The following is a 14,518-nucleotide window of genomic DNA, read 5'->3' as shown; positions in this document are numbered from 1 at the left end:
GGGCTGCAGAAGACGCTGGAGCAGTTCCACTTGAGCTCCATGAGCTCGCTGGGTGGCCCGGCCGCGTTCTCGGCGCGCTGGGCGCAGGAGGTATACAAGAAGGAAAGCGCCAAGGAGGCGGGCGCGGCCGCGGTGCAGGCGGCGGTGCAGGCAGCCGCCGAGCCGCCGCCCGTGCTGCACCTGCCAGCCATCCAGCCGCCGCCGCCCGTGCTGCCCGGCCCTTTCTTTATGCCGTCGGACCGCTCCACCGAGCGCTGCGAGACCGTGCTCGAGGGCGAGACCATCTCCTGCTTCGTGGTGGGCGGCGAGAAGCGCCTGTGCTTGCCGCAGATCCTCAACTCGGTGCTGCGGGACTTCTCGCTGCAGCAGATCAACTCGGTGTGCGACGAGCTGCACATCTACTGCTCGCGCTGCACGGCCGACCAGCTGGAGATCCTCAAAGTCATGGGCATCCTGCCCTTCTCGGCGCCCTCGTGCGGGCTCATCACCAAGACGGACGCCGAGCGCCTGTGCAACGCGCTGCTCTACGGTGGCGCCTTCCCGCCGCCTTGCAAGAAGGAGCTGCCGGGCACCGGCGCGCTGGCGCTGGGCCTGGAGCTTAGCGAGCGCAGCTTCAGGGTGTACCACGAGTGCTTCGGCAAGTGCAAAGGGCTGCTGGTGCCCGAGCTCTACATCAGCCCGAGCGCCGCCTGCATCCAGTGCCTCGACTGCCGCCTCATGTTCCCGCCGCACAAGTTCGTGGTGCACTCGCACAAGGCGCTGGAGAACCGGACTTGCCACTGGGGCTTCGACTCCGCCAACTGGCGGGTCTATATCCTGCTGAGCCAGGACTACACAGGCAAAGAGGAGCAGGCACGCCTGGGCCGCTGCCTGGACGACATCAAGGAGAAGTTCGACTACGGCAACAAGTACAAACGGCGGGTGCCCCGGGTGAGTGCTTGGCCTTTGTCTGCGGGTGGCGGTGGGGGTGGGGGCGCTTGGGCTTGGGACCTACTCGGCACGTTGGGTTTGGTTTTAATTAAAAACAAGGGAGTGCCGGTTAGCTTCTGGCAACAGGAGCAGTCAGGCCCGCAGTGGGCCCAGGAGTCAGGCCTTATGTGGCTTGGAACCCCAACGGCAGGACGAGAGAGCCCAGCCGAGACCCACGCCGATAGGGACAGTCCCAAGACTGGAGGCTGCAGTGGGCCAGCGTGTCCTCCACGAGGGGGAGGCTGGAGGGTGAGGAGTTAGGCTGAGACACAGGGTGGAGGTGAAGCCCTTCCCAGGCCGGCCAGGGGGCCACCCTCTCCGGCCTCAGCAAATAGCACTGTAGTTAGGGAACAGTGGTTTACCAGTGCCCCTAGTTTGCAGCTTGGGAAATGGACACAAAAATAAAGCCAGGTGTTTGGTGTAGTGGCAGGCGGCCGAGACTTGGCGACTCCAGGCCTGTGCCCTGGTCTCCTTGGGCTGCCAGCACACACCCCGAGTCCCCGTGGCTGAGGTCCTTGGCCCCTGGCTCAAGGCCTAGTCGTTGGCACCAGCGGCTCCCAGCTCTGTGTCCAGTGTCGCATAAATATGCCCTTGATTTGTTTTGGACTTGCCCCACTCGTTTTTTGCTCTTCCCTTTGAAATACTAAAGGCATGGCGCCACTGGCTGGGCCTGCTCTGTGTCAGCCCAGGCCAAGAGATCCGGCTGCCACCCCGGCTAGCCCGACCCTTGAGGTCTGCAGGACTTCTTAGTCAGCCCTCTCCCAGCGCGTGCAACTTTCCTCTTCAATATCCAGCCTTGTTAAATTGCACACACAGAATGCTGCTCTGGCTCAGCTATTCTTGGGAGGCCTAATTAATTCAGCTATTGCATCAAACTTTTTTTTCCCCCCCTGAATCTGTGAATAGATGCTTCAGCCCGGTTTGCTCTGGGCGCCCCTCCAGTGGAGTGTCAGAGCTGAGGGAAGGCGGGGCTGTGGGGGCGAGGCTGAGAGGGGGCTGCAGTGCCTGTGCATAGATGTGTGTGCACGAGCACACTTGTGCCCATTTGTGTGTGTGTCTGGTGTCTATTGGCCCCGACCAACGTGGTGGCGGCAGGTGGTCACTGGCTGGCATCTTGGAGAGGGTAGTCGGTGAAGGCTGCAGAGTAGAGCTGCTGCCTCCTTCCGTTTGGGTTGAGGTGATGGTTGCCCTAGTGACCTGGGGGCCTCTCTTGTGGCCACTGTGGCCTCGGAGGTAGCTAGGTGTGCCAGTGACTGTCGTGTGTTCTGGTTGGTGCAGCGGGAGGAGCATGCTGCTGGAGGATAATTTTTAGGCCACTTATCTCCAGAGTGGGAGGGGAGGATCCTGTCTAGCAGGGTGTGTCTGTGTGTTTTTTTTTTGTCAGACTCCAGGCCCTGTGTGTTTGTGGTCTTTCCGTTTCCTGGGCTTTACTGTGGGCCAAGCTGAGTTGTAAGCAGGGCCTCTGTCACAGCTGCTGTCCTAGGCCCAGACACCCTGTTGCCTAGCACCGAAGAAGCATCGACCCTAGCTCTGGGCACTAGTGGCTCGAGGAAGCCCTGGCCTCCCCACCTCTGCCCGTCCCAGAGAGGAAGGCTCACCCATTTTCTCACACCTGGGCAGCCCTTTCTCCTTTTCTGTTTCCCCCATTGCTGCTCTGGAACTGGATTTCTTGAAGAAACTGAAATTCACAAGTGGTAAAGCCGACATCATCTTAAAGGATGGGGCCTCTAGTCTAGTCCTGTGTGGCAAGAGTGACTTTGGCTGGTGATCTAGTGTGTCTCTTTTATTCTGGGTCTTTGGCCGACCCTAGCACGCATGCCAGGATGCTCAGCCTGGGCTCCATACAGCCCTCCGCTCTCTCCTCCTCTGCTGTCCCCTTTACCTCCTTACCTGGATAGCTTGGAGCTCGTGGGCACAGCCTGTCTTCATGACCACGCTGCTGCCTGCTCCCTTGCCCTGAGACCTTGTATTTGGAGTTCTGCAGTGTGTGGGCCCCGCAGTCTCCCAGTGTCCATGCTGTTCTCTGTTGACACTTCTGTGAGGAAGGGACCTTGGTCTTTAGGGTGGAGAGTGGACCTAACTGCCCAGAACCCATTTGCTGTGGAAGGAATTGTGAGGAGCTCTTGCCTGGATTCATGGGTGCTAGGGAACCTTGCTTGGGTTCATGGGTGCTTTGGAGGACCTCTGGCTCCAGTCCATACTGGTGTGCTGTGGAGGACCCCCACCTTAGGTCTGTTCTGGAGTGCTGCTCTGCTTCCAGCTGCTCCTCCCACTTGCCTCTTTACAGTCTATTTACAGAATGAGTTTGGATTTTTTCACTTCCTCTGTCTCTTATTTTAATATTTTTGATCTCCAGAAGAGGAGGACCAGCAGGAACAAAGAATGCATTGTAGCTGCTGCCTGCTGGGGTATAGCTCCCCGGCAGCCCCTCTGGGTCTGGGAGAATCCGAGTGGGCCAGTGGTGCTTCCGGGTGCTGCTGGCTATGGTATGGGCCCGCCCCGTGTCCTCCCTGGAACCTCTTTGCCCAGGCCCAGAGCTGGCAGACAGGGAGGTGGGTGATTTTCCTGATCTCCCTGAGCAGCTAACCGCATCTGTTCATCCGTCTTTGCCGCCAGCCCAGCCGGTGGCAGAGTCGTGGTTCCTGTGGTTGCCCCAGTGTGGGGCAGGGCAGGAGGCGGGGCACCCAGCATTCCGGAAACCCCGGTGGTGGAAGGTGTCCAGGTCCCCAGTCTGTCAGCAGTGCTGCGACGAGGTGACCGAGTTAGCATCTTCCTTGCTGTCTCTCCAGTGGCCAGAGAGGCCTGGGGGAGAGGAGGAAGTGCCTACTGCCCTCAATCTTGGGCCCCTTCTGGGTCAGTGTGAGGCTTGCTGGGGTTCTGCTGAGACTCGGGGGCCTGAGGAGAGACTGCCACGCCTCATGGATGCAGGCCTGCTGGCAAGTGTCCTGTCACGAACAGGCCAGCTTCAGTGTCCGGGCTGGCTGCTTGTCCTCACTGGCCTCGTGGCCCAGAGCAAGTTTTGTGTCCAGTCTGTGCCTCAGTTTCCTTTTGTATGTCTGAGGAATGCAGTAAGTTGGAGCTGTGGGTGATAATCCCGTTTATTTTGGGTGTCTGTGTGTTGAATGTCACAGGTGGGGCATCGACGTGCCATTTTGCTGCCGAGGACACAGGGGCAGAGAGCCAGGAGCCTCCATGCTGTAACCACCCTCCTCTTCTCTGCCTCCTCGGCTCGAGCCCTGCCTCTCGGGTCTGTCGCAGAGCTAAATTGGACTAAATTTTGAGCAGCATAGATTGCTGTCAGTCAGAAGGGAGACAGCTTTCCCCCAACAGTGGAGTTCCTGCTGCCGGCTTGGCCCGCCGCCTGGGACTCGCCTCCCTGTCCCTCAGGGCTTCTCGCTGGGCAGCCAGTGAGTGACAAGGTGGCACTGGCCCTTGTGAGGGCCCCAAGTGGGGCCCGCTTATTGCTGTTGCTTGCTGTTCGCAACATGGTCTTATAATCAAATCCCAGAGAGAATTCTGGCTGTTTCAGCTTATTATACAGACGCTCTTTCCCATACCACTGTTCTTGGAAATAACAGTGAGAGAGAGGCGTTTACATAAAGCTGCTGTTCATGTAGGTTCCGAAGTGTTGGCGACCTTGTTGTCCCTGGGTCAGTGAGAATGGCCCTGACTGGTTCTGTCAGGATCCTTAATGTTGAGGTGACATCATGTGCCATCAGGTGCCTCTTTCCTTGGTTTTCTCAGACGTTTGTGCTGAGAAGTAAGACTTTGCAGTGTGGAGAGTAAAGGGGGCCTGACCTCACCAGCCCCGCTCTGAATGTACTGTACCTTGTTCTTTCCAGCTGAAATCGCCACACACAAGAGTGACACATTGTTTCTAGGACATTCTCTCAAAAGGTGTACCAGGTGACAGCAGGTGTGGTGACACTAGATGCACATCTGTTGCATTTGGCTGCTTGGCTGTTCTCTTACTAGTTACGATGGTGACTTCTAAACAGCTGGACGAGAAGCCATGTGGTCCTGTCTGGTTCTGCACTATCTTCATAGAGCACTGGATGTGCTCCGTGCATGTCTTGCTGTAGGATTCTGTGGGGTTGAAAGGTAACACCTCTTCTCTCCCCTGGCTCTGGAGAGGTGGTTTGAGTGTATTGCTGGGTGATGTTTGGGGTGAGGCCATTGTCCGTAGTGCAGAAAGTTGGGGTTTGTGGGTCTGACTGAATGTCTGGAGCATAAAGGGCAGCAAAATCTCCTCCTTCAATTGGAAAAGCAGCGGCTTGTGTGTGTCCAGAGACAACCAGTGGACACACAAGTGATGGCAGAGGAAGCCCAGGTGCCCCCATGATGTCTTGATACCCGTTGGACCTGGGCAGCTCACTTCTGTGGGCTCCCTTGATTCATCCCTGCAGGTGATAAGAGCCGCGTCTGGATCTCTCTTTGGCACAGCCTGTCAGTGTGTCCATCCTTCTGTGGCTTGTCCTGCGGGCTTCTCGGACCCCTCTTGGGGAGTAGGGTCAGGTCCCCTGCCCTTGTTATTCCCTCCTGGTCCTGAGACCTCAGCCTGGTCAGTAGGACCACTGAGTGGCCCGCATCTCTGTCCCTTTCTGTCCCTGGGAACTCCTGGTCAGACCGGAGCACAGAAGAATCAGGTCATTGACTCGGAGGAGTCTTGGTTTCCTCACCTCCCCCGCCAGTCAGTGTCACGGCTGTCTGCAGTGTTGAGAAGGGAGGGCAGACAGGATATTGGTGCGAGGAAGTGTGGCCAGGCGAGGCCGGCCTGGAGCTGGTGTGGGGGCAGCCCCGCCAGGCCCGCTCCACACTGCCCCACAGCCCTGCTCCCGCGGGGCTTTCCTGACCGGCATCTGGGCGGCAGGATGAGGAGGAGGACAGGAGGAGGAAGTGGTTCCGGGGCCCTGCACCCTACTGTCTGAGAGCCGAGACTGGGCAGGAGGTGTCAGCAAGGCCTCTCTGTGGCCTGGAGACTGTTACACAAGCAGTAATAATGTGTCTCTTTCTAAGGATTGCGAAAGTTTAGGGAGGATTTCTCCACTGGAAGAATTATGCAAGTTTCAACTGAAATGTTTTGTAAAAGTTTCTTTGTTTTGAGTCAAAATACAGAGACAAAATTCCCCCCCCTCCCCAAGTTTGTAAGAGGAGAAAAAGAAGAAACAGTCCTGACTTTCTTCGCTGTGGCCTGCCTCTTTCCCTCCCGACTCGCCGGCTGACTGGCTGCCAGAGTGCAGGCCAAGGGTCTCTGCGGAGGAATCGTTCGTGGCAAATGAGATCATGGGATTGGAAAACGGCGTGGGGACAGCTCTGTTTTGTGTTTTGGCTCCTGATTTGGGAATTTTTTTCGGTGTATCGGAGAAACATGACAAGGTCAATTCTAGGCAGTGTCTCTGTCAGTGTCCATGGCAGCGGAGGTTAGATCTGGTGCCTGGGGTCTTGCCCAGGGTTGGCTGCCCGCTTTGTGTCACCTGACCTGACGGGGCTTCTGCTTGCCACGTGTAGGCCTCAGCCACCTTGCTAAGCCTTGAGGCTCAAAAGACACGAGTATGTTCTGGAAGTGGATACAAGATAGCTAGTAGTGCTGTGTTTCTGGGAGTAGAAGAGAAGGTTCTAAACAGTTTGCAAGAGTAATCTGGTAGCCTGAAGCTGTGCTGAGCTGGTGAGATAATCAGAGGCTTCTGGTTCCAGACCCCAGGTGCCGAGGACCAGAACTCAGGGATAGGGGTTATGGTAGTGAAATGGGGATATCCCTGGAATTACATGCCCTCAGGAAATATAGGAGCACCTGGACTCCTGTTCCTCAAAGGAACGTGTGGTTGGTGCTGTTCTGGCCTCACCTCGAGGCCATGGTGCCCCTGAGCGCTCCTCCTGTGTGTGTGTGGTAGGAATAAGCAGGTTACGGACAGGCGTCACAATGGAGAGACTGGAGTGTAGGAACAGCCCAGGCCTGTCTTGGTATTTGGCATCTTTGTCTTCTCTGATCATGTCTTTGGCTCACCCAGATGTAAAAAATTCTGTCAACCCATGACTTCTAGGCACACACCATTCTTTAGAAAACCTGGCATGGCCTCTGCACTGCTACCCAAGCTGAGGCCCCTGTGAGCCCCTCACGAATGGTCCTGACTCCCATGTGAACAGCTGGGCCTGTCTCGGATTCCTGAGGACCTGGTTCCGTGGGCCCCTAGTTCCTGGGCCCTGAGCATACACCTGTGAGTGACCCTGGAGACATGCATAGCCCTTGTCTGTTCATGCTTCATGATAGCTATCTCTTCTGAGTTTAAGAAACTTACTGTGACTGTACACGTGACTTGCTGTCTCAGCAGTTTCTGTACTTACAGTTTGGTGATGTTGATTACCTTCTTCAGATTTTATGACCATCATCGCCACCTTTTCCCAAGTCTCGCTGCCACTATGAACTCAGTAGCCCTTAGGCAAAAGCTGCTCCTTTCTATTCCTTATAAAAGCCCATTGCTATCTGATCTGTTCCAACTTACGAGGACCCTAAAGGACAAAACAGCACCGCCTTGTAAGGCTGTAAATCTTTGCGAAAGCCGATTGCCACATCCTTATCACTTGGCGGGCAGATGAGTTTGAACTGCCGACCTTTGGTGTTAGCAGCCAAGGACTTAACTACTACACCACCAGGGTTCATCTGTCCACTCCAGGTGTCCACCTTTGCTGTCTGTTTATGTGCTTATTTCACATACGTGAGATCAAACAACCTTTGGCACACAGTCTTCAAAGTTTGTTTGTGTTGTGTGTCACGACCTTGGTTTCTCTTTATAATTGAGTAGTATTTCACAGTGTGTACTTCCCACATCTTGATGGCTTGTAAAGGGTAAGTTGAAAGACCTTCCAGAGGTGGGATTGGGGTGCCCCTTAGGGATTATCGGTTCCGGCCCTGTTCTGTACCTTCTAGTTTGAGCAGGTACAGCTTCTGATCACGTCTACCTGGTTATGGTGCTTACAAAGCATTGGAATGCTGGGCTCCACGTTCTCAGTCTTCCAGACTGTAGTCCTCCTTGGGGCAGCCTTGTGGGGACCGTAGCACAAGTTCTGCTGAGCTTGCTCTCCTTGTTCTGAGAGGATCTGTCCTTTACTGAGGCTGGGCTTCCCACGGTCAGGCCCATTGGTGCTTACCAAAGGGGAGCTTAGTGGCAGAGGCTTCAGGCAAAGGGTCTGATAGAGCTTACTGCCCCATCAGAGAGCCCGAGACTGTCCCCTTGGTAGCAGGCAGGCAGGCGATGCCTTCGGGACTCAAAGGCAGCCAGATACAGACTGGACTGGGGTCAGGGCACCAGATGGCCATTCCTACTTTGGGAATTTGGGCAGGTGCTCCATGCCTGCGCCCTGTGGTGCAGTGGTGATGTGAACACTGTGTGGTGACAGCTCACTGTCCCCTCATCCCCACCCCCTTGGCTGGGGTTTCATTCCTTATGATGGGGGAGCTGCACTAAAGAACTTACTGATCAAGCTTCCAGAAATGGGTTGGGAGTCCAAAACTGTGGGAGTTTGCAGGGCCAAGACCATGGGTCACCTCTAGAGTTGTGTGGGTGGCCCACACAACTTACCTGCCTATCTTGCAGGAAGAGCTGTGTCCTTGCAGGACTAATTGTCTCTGTCGAGAGCACAGGGGACTGGGCTGGCACGGACCCTTGTCCTTGGCAGTCTGTAGGGTCAGGGTCCCCAGCCTTGCCCGGCGGCCCTAGTACAATCTGGGACCTCCTTTCTGCTGAAAGAGCAGTTTGGAAGAGGAAGTTTTCTCCTGGGGCTGGGGAGCTGGAGTACATCCTGCCTCTAACACAGTATATCCATGACCAGGAAGAGGGATCTCAACGCCAGTGAAGCCCCCTTTGCTAGCCAAGCAGCCCACGGTATTTGACAGTAATGGCCAGAGAGAACCAAGCCCTGGCTGGAAGGCCAGCACCATGTCGCAGCCTACCAGGACCTTTCACTGGGTGAGGGTCCCACACCCGGCAGAACTTCCAGCCCTGTGTCCCTGTCCCTCTTGCTTGTTCCTCACCTCACCTCACCTCCAGCATGTGATGTGAGCCTCCTCTGCAAGGTAGTCCCTGCTTGTTAATTGTCATTGGCTCATAACCTGTGGCCCAGTGGATGTGTGTGGCATAGTCACTGGCCACAGCCCATGGCCCTAGGTCTAGTCGCAGCCCCCCTTTGAGGCCAGCAGGCACCGTCCTTCACCTCGTTGGGGTGCTCACTTTTGTTAGCAGGCTTCTCACAGTCGCACTGGGCCAGAGATCTTGGTTTCCTTCTTAAAAATAACGACCAGCATGTTTGCTCAGACAGGGCCAGCCAGAGGTCCCTAAACCCCCACATCTAGAAGGAGAGCCGGGGGCAGCCAGGGTGTGGAAACCTCTTGAGGTGGAGACTGGAATGAAGGGGCAGCCTACCCCTCCTTCGCAGGACAGGACCCTTGGTGTTTTTCCCCAAGGCCTCACTCAGTGCCACCGGCATGCTGCTGCTGGTGGGCTGGGCTGTCTGAGGGAGGAGGCGGGAGGAGCTGTACTGAAAGGCTGATCCCATTACGTTACAGCAGCAGGTGGGGACAGGACAGGTGTCCATGAGAGGCAGTGTGGGGGTGTCTCTGGGCCGGGCACTGTGCTGGAGGCCAGGCGGCGTAGGTGTGGCCTGGGAGCTGCTGCCCAGTCAGCATGGGATACTGGAAGGCTGATTTGAGAGGAAGATACTTCAGTGTCCTTGGAAGAAGGCTCCTTGTCTTTTGTCCCCAGGGTCCCTGTGGGCCTGGGTCCAGTAATCTGACTGCACATCGACTTTGGATGGGCCATTTTGTCATCCTGAAGCTCCTGCTGCCCAGCCCTGAGCCCCTGGTACTTCCGGTCTTTGTGATTTCCTAGGTGGCTGGATTTTACAGGCCTGTGTCTCCTGCCCTATGCATCCTGGCCCCATGTGTATGCTGGCCCTCCTGAAGACCCCTGCATTTGTGGTGCTGGGCTTTTCTTGCTTCCCCACCTTGATGCCCAAGGTAGTGCCCCAGTCTTGCCTTTCCTTCACAGGCCAGTGTGACCGTAGCATGAGGGAAGTGACCTCCAAGTGGCCTAAATGCTCACCATTTTGTCAGTGGGGTGAGGGTTCAGGTCTTTTGACCAGGAGGGTCTGGTGGCCACACTGATGTAGCACATCCCCATTGGCTCCTCTCCGGTGGGACTGGCACTTTGTAATTGTGAAGGAAGCCGGTCAGCCACGTGGGCTCCTGTCCTCCTTACCTGGCAGCAGCTTCTCCTTGCTGATGCTGCCACCAGACACCCCTGGTGCCTCGCCCTCTTTTCTGCCATGAGGGGCTCAGTTGCCCAGCAGCTATGCTGAACTGGGGGTGGGAGGGCGCTGCAAAGGAACCTGGCCCCTCTGGGGAAAAGATAGTGGGTGAGTCTGGGACCTCTTCAAGCCCCGGCCGTCCAGTGTGAATGTCCACTTTTCTGGAAGTACACCCCTTCCCCTGTGGGTGAGCACAGCCTTGAAGCTGTAAGCAGGGGACCAGCCTGTGGGAGGGCGCTGCCCTGACTGGCCTTCTGCGAGCTTTCTGACCCCCCTCATTCCCCTGCCATCCCTGCTGCCATCCCCTCTCCCCAGCTTCAGAACTGTGTTGCCCAAACCTTTTTTTTAAAAAAATGTACTCCCAAGTTGAATGATATGCAAATGTAGTCAATTAAGCGAGGGGATTTTAATTAGCAGTTTAAGTTCATGTGTGAAGTGCCTTGCCTTAATTACTTGACAGTTTTGTTGTAAATTTGCTAAGTTTTTTTTTGCAGAACTATCAAAACTGTGATTTTTTTTTTTAACATCCTTGTCTGCAGGAAGTGTCGCCCGCTTGCCTGACCCTCCTGCGTCTTGTCTCTGCTCGGAAGGCTTTTTACACTGTGAAAATTTGGGAGAGGGACCTTGCCACTGCCTCTCACTGCTGCATCTTACACAGCGTGCGGTGTTCGCAAAGCAAGGGCTCCCCAGTGGGTCCCAGGGACTGAAGCCGAAAGGTTTCAAAATCCTGACACAGTTCACCCATCAAGGACCAGTGGTTACACTGTCCAGTCCAGGGACATTGTGCTTGCTGGTAGAGATGGGTGCCTGGTGTGAGAGTCTAGGATATATAGGGAATCTGGGACCCACAAGCATTGAGTGGTCTGTGAAAGGGAGGCATTGATGACAACATACACTTTCAAGTCCAGTAGAGGATGATTGATGTGATGCTAGAAGACCTCCATGGTGAGAGGCCTGGGTGCTAGCTGGCACCTGGTCTGGATGCCTTTGCACCTCCAGGGTTCTGCCCACCTTGGGGTCACAGTTGGTGCTGTGTGCAGGGGCAGGGGGTCCTAATCTCAGATCCCTACTTATCCTTTGGAAAGCATTCCTACCCACCAGTGCCCCTTCTGATCACCAGATCTGTCCTGTTCATAGAGTCTTTCTACCTGCTTGCTATGACTTCCTGGTGCACACGGGCTTGGAGAGGGTGGACGTCCCTCTTAAAATTGGACAGTGCTAGAATTGCCTCCTGTTTTTATGTTTTGTGTGTATCTGTTAAGTCTTTGGCATGGGGTTTGGGTTTTAGTTGTCCCCCTACTTAATTACCTTACTGAGGATGATGTTTCTGTGGGAGATAGAAGCAAATCTTTATTTTCTCATTTAAAGATTTCTTTGGTGACTTAAACTGTTTCTCTGTAATGAGCTAAGTGGTCTTCTCTGGGGAGTCCCAATAACACTGTGTACTGGTCCCTCCATTGAGGTTGTGCCCAGGACCTGGCTGAGTGGCACAGCATCAGAATTTGGTCATATATAGAGGCCCCATCTGCCTGGGCTTCTAAGATTTTGGTAAGCTCAGTGAAAATCCAGCAGTCCAGTGACTAACTCATAGCCCAGATCCTTCAGGAATGAAAGTTTGGGCAACCCCACCAGACAGACATAATCCTGAGGTGCTTACTGAGAGGGGAGAATAAATGGGTAGTGGAAAAAGTTAGTTCTAAATACCAGTTAAGACCACATAACCAGTTGCAGAAATGAGGATTGTAATTACTGAGTATTTTTTCCTTGTTACATATATTAGCGTGAACATATACGTATAACGTGTGTTTTTGAGCACCGTCAAGTTGGAACTGACCCTTCAAAGGACAGTAAATCACATGGGAGGAGACTGCCAATCTTTCTCCCATGGAGCAGCTGGTGAATTCGAACCACGTACCTTTCTTTGCTATATGGCAATACTATTCCTTACCACTAAACTACTAGAGCTTGTATGTGTGTGTGTATCTTTACATGTATGTATGTATGTATGTACATAAGAAACCCTGCTGATACAACAATGAATCCAACAAGGAAATCCAAAGTCTCTGTAAATTTTCATTGAAATTAATAATGAATTTTTTTAAAGAAACTAACCCTGCTCTAATGGCATAGTGTATAATGTATCAGATTGTTAACCAAAAGATTAGCAGTTCAGATCTACCAGCAGCTTCCCAGAAAAAAAGATGAGCTGTCTCCTCCAATAAAGATTTTTTTTAATATGTGTTTGATTTTTTAATATTTTTTCATATATTCAGTTCAGAGAGAGTGTGTGTGTGTGTGTGTGTGTGTGTGTGTGTGTATGGGGGGGCTTACCAGTTATCTTTTTATTTCTACAATAATGGTCTTATACGGTGTATTTCCTTATGGGAATTTGTTCACTTAGCATGATGTTCTCTGGTCCTTCCCAAATTACATAGTGATTTTTCCCATAAAGATTTACAGCCTCAGAAACTTGATGGAAGGTTGCTCTGGATTGGAAATGACTTGATAGTAGTAGTTTTAGGTTTTGTAATACGTGTGTACATTTGTGTGTGTGGTATATAAATGGATTCATCTTGGTTCCTTTCCTCTGTTATAAATCATGGGATATAAATGGGTGAGTATGTTTTGGGTTATGTGTATAGTAATTGCATTATATTAGATGCCAGCATGACTTTCTGATTGCCTCTAGAGACTGTGTATAGTATAAGGAGGTGTGTCCAGTTCTGGCTTGACAAGGGCTGGGCTGTGATGGTTACGCTTTGTGCTGGCTTAGCAGAGCTGTGATTCTCAGAGTTGTGGCCAGTGACCCTTTTATATCTATGGATGTTCTGGCAAGGCTTGTTTGCTTACTCTGGATTTGTCATCTGGTTCGTCACCATCGGACCTCTGCAGCCCATAGGCCAACAACCTGCTGTCTTACCTGCTGATTTTGGGCATCAAACCTCTGGGTGTATGAGTCAGGAGGAACTGCTAGCTTGGCCTGGAATTGGAACTGAAGTTACCAACCTAACCACACGAACCATTTCTTCGAGAGGATGATCAATCTGTGTATCTGCTATCTCTCTAACCATCCTTCCCTCCCCTTCTCCCATCTATTTATCTCTTCACTAGTTTTGTTTTTCTAGAGAATTCCAGCCCTAGACAGCGGTATATGGAAGTAGGACTGGGCGAGGTGTGACATAAGATAGCCAGTGAGGACAGGTGATGCGGTCTCAGGAGGAGGCCTCTCCTAGCTCTGACTTTGCAGACGTTCCTCTTTGTCCCACCACCACAGTCCATTGGGGAGGAACTCTGCCTTGAGTGGGGGGCATACAACATCCTGTTTTTATGTGGATCTAGTAAAAAGGCAGGAAGACGCTACAAGTATTTTACTGGAAAAGTCAGAAGAAGGGAGAGAAGCACCCTCTGCGCGCTCTCACCATCCATGGGGCAGGTCTTTCTCCCCTCGAGGCCTGGGGTACGTGGCGGGTTCCCAGGGGAACGTTCTGTAAGGCCACTTGTGTCTCCCTGCATGGCCGGGTGGGGAATTCAGATCGTGCGGGGAGCTGTAAACCAGGATGGGAAAGACTGTGACAGGGAAGACAGATGGACCTGCTTGCTTTTCAGTTATGCAGGCAGCTCTGGTTTTTATGGGAATCTTGTGGCACCCGGGCCGGCTTCCCTGCGACCACCTGTGTTCACATTTCCTTCCAGCATCTCCCCCAGTGTTGTTTGAAGAAGGCCTCCTGAGGGCAGAGGTAGATGTTTCAGGGGTGGGCAGCTGTGCTGGCCTCACCCCTGCTCTGTGCCACTGTCCCTGGCCTCGTCTTGTCTCTGCCCACCTCTACTCTTCTGGCCACCTTAGCCTCTGTGCAGCCCACCACCCTGGCTTTGTCCCCACCGTGGCCCATAGAAGTCTGTCATTTTGGTGAGATTTCGTGTTTGTGGAATATAAAGAACCTTCTGAAAAGCCATTTGCCCTGCTAATTCTGCCTCAAAAATGAACAAGAGTTAATTAATATTGCTAAATGTTCTATCAGTGCTCACGTTTCCAACTCCCTTAAATGTCTTCATTTTTTTTAAAAGTTAAAGCTGTTTTTAACAATTTGTTTCAGCAGTGAAATGGTCACAGTCTCTGAGTCTTTCACTGAGAGGTTTCACCTCCCTCTTTTCCCTGGCAGCTTACCTGCAGCCTACCCTTTGATGGACCCCCACGAGGTCCCCGTGCTGGCGGCTCCGTGGAGTCACCTTAGCATGCTCTTCCAGCCCC

At 53.4% G+C, this 14,518-nt stretch overlaps 1 protein-coding gene across 1 annotated transcript in view; it reads left to right on the top strand.

Annotated features, from left to right (window-relative positions):
* The window catches only part of SKI (v-ski avian sarcoma viral oncogene homolog), a gene marked incomplete at its 5' end in the record, with an annotated part of 77,264 nt that continues 62,746 nt past the window's right edge, over positions 1-14,518 (top strand). The window contains one exon of the mRNA XM_006885932.1: positions 1-930. Within this exon, the coding sequence (XP_006885994.1) occupies positions 1-930 (930 nt within the window). The remainder of the gene's footprint in view (positions 931-14,518) is intronic.

The sequence above is a fragment of the Elephantulus edwardii genome, unplaced genomic scaffold (genome assembly GCF_000299155.1).
Source record: "Elephantulus edwardii isolate Elephantulus edwardi_28Jun2011 unplaced genomic scaffold, EleEdw1.0 scaffold00045, whole genome shotgun sequence".
Taxonomy (NCBI): Eukaryota; Metazoa; Chordata; class Mammalia; order Macroscelidea; family Macroscelididae; genus Elephantulus; species Elephantulus edwardii.
The sequence above is the reverse complement of the archived record's forward strand: the minus strand, read 5'-3'. Positions and strand labels throughout refer to the sequence as shown.